At 45.9% G+C, this 8,785-nt stretch overlaps 1 protein-coding gene across 1 annotated transcript; it reads right to left on the reverse strand.

The window, feature by feature from the left end:
- Positions 1 to 564: 564 nt before the first annotated feature.
- On the reverse strand, positions 565 to 6,136 carry LOC137305063 (zinc-binding protein A33-like). Its single transcript, XM_067973842.1, has 6 exons — positions 5,466 to 6,136; positions 5,281 to 5,376; positions 4,962 to 5,195; positions 4,444 to 4,466; positions 4,225 to 4,340; positions 565 to 1,907 (listed from the first exon to the last, which is right to left on the reverse strand). The coding sequence occupies exons 1-6, from the start codon at positions 5,880 to 5,882 to the stop codon at positions 1,351 to 1,353; spliced, it is 1,443 nt and encodes a 480-aa protein (XP_067829943.1). The 5' UTR covers positions 5,883 to 6,136; the 3' UTR covers positions 565 to 1,350.
- Positions 6,137 to 8,785: the final 2,649 nt, after the last annotated feature.

Genomic DNA, 8,785 nt, shown 5'->3' on the forward strand with positions numbered 1-8,785 from the left:
TCAGTGGAAAAGAAGATTAGGCGGGGAGTGAAACGGGCTATTGATTCCTGATCGCCCATCTCGCACTATTACCCCCAAAGCCCTTTGATACTTCATTCATTCTCCTCTTCTCCAGCAGGTCGGTCCCAGAGCACGTACCCAACCGGTTCCAAGTAGGGAGAATATTTAATATGTAGAAAACTATTGAGCAAGGAAAAATATGAAATATATTTTCTATTAATAAATAATGTTGTATTATAACATTTAAATCTCAAACTTTGGTTCAAGAGGAAATGTATACAAAGAAGGTAAAAGCAAAATACTGCAGTTGGTGAAAATCAAACAAAAGCAGAAAATGTTGGAAATGCACAGCAGGTCAGTCAGCATCCGTTAAGAGAACCAGACAAGTTAACGCTTGGTGTGGGGACTGTTCTTCAACAAAACAATGAGGCGGACAGAGGCATTAATACAGCCAGGGAAAGGGATGAGGAACACAGGGTTTCCACAGCTCTTCCGCCCAGGTTGGCGCAGAGAGCGGGCAAACCCTCACGGAGATTCGCCCCCCCCCCCCCCCCCCCCCCAAGCACTCGCGAGCATCCCCGTCCCCTTAACATTTTCAAAGTCTTTTGGTGGGTTTCTAAAACTTAAGCAGCACCTCCCTCTCCTGTGACCCCTCCCACCGAGAAGGACGAGAGGAAATGTTGTAGGAACACCATCACCTCCAAGATCCCCTCGTACTCGCACTCCATCCTGACTTGGACACGGGTCACCGTTCCTTCGTCACTGGGTCAATATCCTGGAATTCCCTACCTAACCTCATTGTGGGAGCATCATCACCACAAGGACAGCAGAGGATGGAGGAGAAGGCCCGCCACCATCTTCTCAGGATAACTCGGGACGAGGAATAAACGTCAGCAGCACCCACTTCCTAAGAACAAAAAAAATGCTGGGAGGGGAGGGGAGTTGTCATTTTGGAAATGTGCCTTGGCCCACACTGTAGCTATGCTCCTTGCAAAATTGGAATGAGGATTAATTAGTTAAGACAATTTACACGTTCCAGTTTAAAATAATTAAATGTCCGTTTGAGGAAGTGAATGCTCCTCACGGACCTCTCAGTGTGACATTGTCTCTAGTTTTCCCACTTATTATTTTGTGCTTTTTTAAATATGTAAATCATCTAACTGGGTCATTATTATAAATATAAATCACGAAGTATTTTTGCTTCATTTTATATTTTTAAAACTCCATTTGTCACTGAACACAATTAAATCAATTTCTGTAAAGCTGAAACCGTGCTGAACAATAAAATAACTGGAATTCTGAGGATTCTGCTCCAGGAACACCTGTATTGTAAGTTATATTACAGACACTTCACGTCACAGAGTGGCCGTTAATCCAGCAGATTTTCATAAGTCCTGAATTCTTCCCACCGTCATTCAAACAGGGACATAAGTAAGGGTAGAGTTTCTCAGTGAAAGTGTCCATGAAAGTGTGGAGGTGGGACATGTTGTCCGCATTGTAAAATGACACTTGTCCGCCCTCATAGTCCAGGTACACCCCGATTTTCCTGGGGTTCACACTCAGGCTCAAGTAGGTAGGAGGTGTGGTGAAAGCCTTGTACTCATGACTACTTCTCAGGGTCAATCTCCAGTATCCATCCTCAGGCATCCGTGTGATTCTCCCTTTCCTGTTGCAGGACTTTTTGGCCACTCCCAGATCCCACTCAGTCTTATCGCCCACCTCCACCTCCCAGTAGTGCCTCCCTGATCTGAATCCCTCCGATCCCAGGACACACGCACAACGATCAAACCTCTGTGGTATGTCTTGAAGCTGTTGCCGTTGATCCCCCATTTTCACAGTGGTCAGGTCCTCAGACAGGATGAGCCAGGGATTTGCCGTGTTAGGATCCAGAGTCAGAGAGGCTGGCACTGAGGGGGAAAATTATTTCAACAAACAGAATGAGTGAATCAGTTTATCAAGTGTCATCTATAGAAACATGAATGACAGCTCCCTGCTGAGATACACCCCAACTCCATCTACCCACCTTTGCTCCATTGCCCTTGGTACCCTTACCTAACAAAAATTTATCGATCGCAGTCTTGAAAATTTCAATTGACCCAGCATCCACAGCTTTGCTGGGGGAAGAGAATTCCAGATGTCCACTGCCCTTTGTGTGAAAAAATGCTTTCTGATTTCTCTCCTAAATGGCCTAACTCTAATTTTAAGATTATGCCGCCTTGTTCTAGATTCCCCTTCAAAGGAAATAATTTCTCTGTATCTATCCTGTCGATTTCCTTTATCATTTTAAACACCTCAAGTCGACCACCCCTCAACATTCTAAATTAGAGGGCAGACAAGCCGGGTTGATGCAACTTGTCCTCACAATTTAACCTTTTTTTGAGTCCTGGTATCATTCTGGTGAATCTGCGTTGTACCTCCTCCAAGGATAATATATCCTTCCTGAGGTGTACTGCCCAAAATTGAATGCAGTGCTACAGATGGGGTCTGACCAGGGCTCTGTACAACAGAAGCATCACTTCCTCCCTGTGTATTCCAGCCCCCTTGAGATAAAGGACAACATTCCATTGGCCTTTTTGATTACTTTTTGTACCTGTGCACTAGCTTTTAGTGGGCCAGATGGAAGAACTGAGATTTTTTGTTGTCCATCGCGATGTGCACTTACTTATAAATGAAAGTACTTTTGAGTATTTCATTCTAAAAAGCACATGCACGTTTTCAAATGGATTGTTCATTCTATTCAAACCTATGGGATAAATGGGAATGTATTACGATGGATTGGAAAATGGTTGGTTGGTAGTTAACAACGAGTAGTAGTGCATGGCCAGGTATCTGGTTGGCAGCCAGTTAACTGTGGAGTGCCACAAAGTTGAGTCTTGGGACTGCTGTTTATAAATTATTTTGAAGAAGGAATTTGCAAACAATACCAAATTAGGAGCAGTGGCAAATGAAGAATTGTAATGTGCACAAATTCAAAAGGATCTCGACACGTTGGATCCATGGGCGGAGAAATGGCGGACGCAATTTAATACAGGGAAATGTAAAGTTATCAGAGGGAAGGTTGGATTGGACAAGGTGCTGAATGGGAATGTATTTGAGGTACTGGAGCGGGAGAGAGATCTTGGGGTTTTAATGGATGGGTCACTGAAACCATCAGCAGGCTGTTTAAAAATAAAGCAAATGGAATGTTGGGATACATAGCAAGGGATATAACACACAAATCAGGGGAAGTAATTTTTAAAACTGTATTTGGCCCTGGTGAGACCACATTTGCAGTACGACTTGAAGTTTTGGTCTTCCTATTCCAAAAAGTATATTCAGTTATTGGTGGGAGTACAGAGAAGGGCTACAAGGCTGATCCCAGGGATCATTAAGGGAATGACATAAGGAAAGATTAACCACCCTGGGTCTTTTCTGAATTGAACAGAGGAGACTGAGAGGGGATATGATAGAAGTGTTTAAAATAATGGAAATAAAAATCAGGAGAGATTTCAAATGGGCTGCAAATTCGCTATCGCCCGTCAAAATGAGTCCCCCTCCCCCAAACCACCCTCCACCCCGTTTTTATTGAAGTTAATGGAAACAAAAATCAGACAGGTGTAAAACGGGCTGCCAATCCATTAATGCCTGTTCTCTGCCCGGTGGTAAAGGTGAAAGTTCACCCCAGGGCTTGATTTTCAACTTGCTGCCTGGGTGCAAAACTGGCATTGCGGATTGGCCGCCCATTTTAAATTTGATTGCGAAGGGAGTGAAAATCAGACAGTTTTTTCTTTAAAAACCGGTGGCGGATCTGCACCACCAGATTTATGGCGTGCCCAGGCGGCATGTTGAAAATCCAGCCCGGTAACTCCACTTGCACGCTCAAAACTGTGTGGGGTAAATTTTACACCCGGGCAGCAAGTTGAACATCTACGCTCCATTTGGACTAAAGTTACTTGCATGCTTTCGATGTAGTTGATTGAAGGCAACTCAGTGACTTTACATTCCCCAGCTCTTCAGCTAGGCGGCAAATGAGCGGCTGTGGGTTGGCAGCCTGTTATACACCCCGCCTGATTTCCCTTTCCATCAAAGTCAGTGGCCTATAACGGGCGCCCCCATCCGTTACCGCCCATTTTTTGGCCCAGCTAAAATTGAACTTTTCCACCTCAGTGTTTCAGGTTTTCCCATATTCTTTAAACACTTGTAAATAATCACTGACTAGGTTTGAGAACATATAAATCTCTTTACCGGGGCTGATGGTGTCCATCATTTCTCTCCACGCTATATACTGCAAGGGCCCTTTGAACATCCCCAGAGGCAGATCCATATCTACCAATGCCAATGAATTACGTTTTTCACTAATCCTGTAAATGAAATTTCGATCATTGGAAAAATATTTCTGGTATTTGTTTTAAAGATTGATGTGTGATTTTTCTTATTTTTTTTAAAAAGAGGAATATCATATACCTTCTGTTCCAAGAACCTTCCTCCTGAAATAAACAGAAATGCAGATCTGAGTTTTCAGTTAGTTTGGGACAGAATAAAAGCAGAAGCTAAATTTTACACAGAAATGCATCCAATATTTGACCAATTTCACCATTCTTACTGCAGATGGCAACAAAGTGAAAGACTACAGAATGGGTATGTTTTAACTGTGTGTTTGCATCAGAAAACATTTTGCTTTCATGTCATTTACAGTTCTTTTCAGAAAACGTACAGAATAACAGTGCAGTTTAGGTCTTATTTCTGTTTTATCTCCTTGGCTCTTTATCTTTAGTAATTGGTGCTGAGATGTGTTTCAATAGGCTGGGGTGACCTGCCAGCCACATTGCTTAGGTATAAACTGGGCTATTTTTGGTCAACTGGCAAACCCATCGCCATATCATCAATTCAGAAAATTAAGAACCAAACTATTTTTATATGGTTTATTAATTATTATTTCGTGGATTTGTGCAATTGCATTAAAATTATTTTTTTTATTTTACCTTGAGGAAAGCTAATATGTCTTGTTGGTCCATTTGTGCCCGAAACTCTGACAGCACTCGCTCAATAGAACCCAGAGTGTCTTCAATCCCTCGCAGGTTCTCCTGCATGTCTTCTAAAATCCTCTCCTCTTGTTCCCGAAGGCCTCTGCTTAAACGCTGCTCTTTTTCATTCAGGTTCCGGTGCATTTCAGCAAACTCGTACCTAATGTGGGTCTGCAGACTGCGCGACTGTTCCTACAAAATGAAACATGATAACGTACAGGGATGGAAAACACAAAACTAACTCAGCTCCAAGAAAATCGGCACAGGGTGACCTTACTTTAACTTCGGAAATCTTCTGTTTCTGCTTAAATTTAGCCTTGAGAACACTGGTCTTCCTTTTGGCAGCCGAATCTAAGGATAATTTCAGTTTATCCTGCAATTAAAAGTAGAATTTCACAGAGGAAAGCGTTTAACATTTCAGCAGGTGGTGAGATGAAGTTACGCCAGCGATGAAGCTTTTACCTTGTAAATCTCAACAGCCTCGTTTACTGGAATGAAGTTGTGATATTTGTGTTCCCGCCCGTCCCGACAAATACCACAAATCAATTTCTTGTCAGTTTCACAAAACAGCTTGAGTTCTTCCTGGTGCAGGTCACAGGAGAGTTTACTCGCCTTCTTCCTCCGGTGTCGCCTTAGATTCCGAGCCTTTTCAACCAGGTTCGAGAGGGTCCGATTGCGCATGAGTTTAATTTCTGGGAACACGTCCAGACACTCTGGGCAGAAGTTTGACTCCTGTGTTTCCCAACAGCCCACGATACAGGACCGGCAATAGTTGTGGCCACACTCCAGCGTAACCGGGTCCTCGAATAATTCCAGGCAGACGGCGCAAATTAATTCGTCTTTCCAATTCTCGGTCAGTTGCCTGGAATCCATCTCCATACCAACTAGTTCCTGATTATGGCCTGCATTTATACCTTTCAGAGCGAACTGGGAGCACCCGGGTGGACTGGGCTGGTTTCCTGTAATTTCCTGTTTTTTTTTTGCCAGGGCACGTCTACAGGTGAGCAGACAGAGTAGGGAGGTGGGAGTTGTGATTGGTCACCAGTCCCAGCACCGTGCCTGCAATGTGTAATTTGATCCAGTCAGGCTGGAAACAGGCGGAGCAGTCTTCAACCTCTGCTTGACGAGGAAGGCTTCACTCACCTGACGAAGGAGGAAGCCTCCGAAAGCTTGTGATTTTCAAATAAAACTGTTGGACTATAACCTGGTGCTGTAAGATTCCTTACATCTGCTTGACGATGCAGAGATACCAGTGCAGTGGCACTGCAGGCACAACCCCTCAGAGTTCAGACAAGGCACAGTGCTAACATTCCCCACAGTTCAGACAAGGCACAGTGCTAACACCCCCCACAGTTCAGACAAGGCACAGTGCTAACACTCCCCACAGTTCAGACAAGGTACAGTGCTAACACTCCCCACAGTTCAGACAAGGTACAGTGCTAACACTCCCCACAGTTCAGACAAGGTACAGTGCTAACATTCCCCACAGTTCAGACAAGGTACAGTGCTAACACCCCCCACAGTTCAGACAAGGTACAGTGCTAACACCCCCCACAGTTCAGACAAGGTACAGTGCTAACACTCCCCACAGTTCAGACAAGGTACAGTGCTAACACTCCCCACAGTTCAGACAAGGTACAGTGCTAACACCCCTCACAGTTCAGACAAGGTACAGTGCTAACACTCCCCACAGTTCAGACAAGGTACAGTGCTAACACTCCCCACAGTTCAGACAAGGCACAGTGCTAACACCGTCCACAGTTCAGACAAGGCACAGTGCTAACACCCCCCACAGTTCAGACAAGGTACAGTGCTAACACCCCCCACAGTTCAGACAAGGTACAGTGCTAACATTCCCCACAGTTCAGACAAGGTACAGTGCTAACACCCCCCACAGTTCAGACAAGGCACAGTGCTAACACCCCCCACAGTTCAGACAAGGTACAGTGCTAACATTCCCCACAGTTCAGACAAGGCACAGTGCTAACACTCCCCACAGTTCAGACAAGGTACAGTGCTAACACCCCCCACAGTTCAGACAAGGCACAGTGCTAACACTCCCCACAGTTCAGACAAGGTACAGTGCTAACACTCCCCACAGTTCAGACAAGGTACAGTGCTAACACGCCCCACAGTTCAGACAAGGTACAGTGCTAACACCCCCCACAGTTCAGACAAGGCACAGTGCTAACACTCCCCACAGTTCAGACAAGGTACAGTGCTAACACTCCCCACAGTTCAGACAAGGTACAGTGCTAACACGCCCCACAGTTCAGACAAGGTACAGTGCTAACACTCCCCACAGTTCAGACAAGGTACAGTGCTAACACTCCCCACAGTTCAGACAAGGTACAGTGCTAACACTCCCCACAGTTCAGACAAGGTACAGTGCTAACACTCCCCACAGTTCAGACAAGGTACAGTGCTAACACCCCCCACAGTTCAGACAAGGTACAGTGCTAACACTCCCCACAGTTCAGACAAGGTACAGTGCTAACACGCCCCACAGTTCAGACAAGGTACAGTGCTAACACTCCCCACAGTTCAGACAAGGTACAGTGCTAACACTCCCCACAGTTCAGACAAGGTACAGTGCTAACACTCCCCACAGTTCAGACAAGGTACAGTGCTAACACTCCCCACAGTTCAGACAAGGCACAGTGCTAACACTCCCCACAGTTCAGACAAGGTACAGTGCTAACACTCCCCACAGTTCAGACAAGGTACAGTGCTAACACCCCCCACAGTTCAGACAAGGTACAGTGCTAACACCCCCCACAGTTCAGACAAGGCACAGTGCTAACACTCCCCACAGTTCAGACAAGGTACAGTGCTAACACGCCCCACAGTTCAGACAAGGTACAGTGCTAACACCCCCCACAGTTCAGACAAGGCACAGTGCTAACACTCCCCACAGTTCAGACAAGGTACAGTGCTAACACTCCCCACAGTTCAGACAAGGTACAGTGCTAACACGCCCCACAGTTCAGACAAGGTACAGTGCTAACACCCCCCACAGTTCAGACAAGGCACAGTGCTAACACTCCCCACAGTTCAGACAAGGTACAGTGCTAACACTCCCCACAGTTCAGACAAGGTACAGTGCTAACACGCCCCACAGTTCAGACAAGGTACAGTGCTAACACTCCCCACAGTTCAGACAAGGTACAGTGCTAACACTCCCCACAGTTCAGACAAGGTACAGTGCTAACACTCCCCACAGTTCAGACAAGGTACAGTGCTAACACTCCCCACAGTTCAGACAAGGTACAGTGCTAACACCCCCCACAGTTCAGACAAGGTACAGTGCTAACACTCCCCACAGTTCAGACAAGGTACAGTGCTAACACGCCCCACAGTTCAGACAAGGTACAGTGCTAACACTCCCCACAGTTCAGACAAGGTACAGTGCTAACACCCCCCACAGTTCAGACAAGGCACAGTGCTAACACTCCCCACAGTTCAGACAAGGTACAGTGCTAACACTCCCCACAGTTCAGACAAGGTACAGTGCTAACACTCCCCACAGTTCAGACAAGGCACAGTGATAACACTCCCCACAGTTCAGACAAGGTACAGTGCTAACACCCCCCACAGTTCAGACAAGGTACAGTGCTAACACTCCCCACAGTTCAGACAAGGTACAGTGCTAACACTCCCCACAGTTCAGACAAGGTACAGTGCTAACACCCCCCACAGTTCAGACAAGGCACAGTGCTAACACTCCCCACAGTTCAGACAAGGTACAGTGCTAACACCCCCCACAGTTCAGACAAGGTACA

The sequence above is a fragment of the Heptranchias perlo genome, chromosome 39 (assembly GCF_035084215.1).
Source record: "Heptranchias perlo isolate sHepPer1 chromosome 39, sHepPer1.hap1, whole genome shotgun sequence".
Classification (NCBI taxonomy): Eukaryota; Metazoa; Chordata; class Chondrichthyes; order Hexanchiformes; family Hexanchidae; genus Heptranchias; species Heptranchias perlo.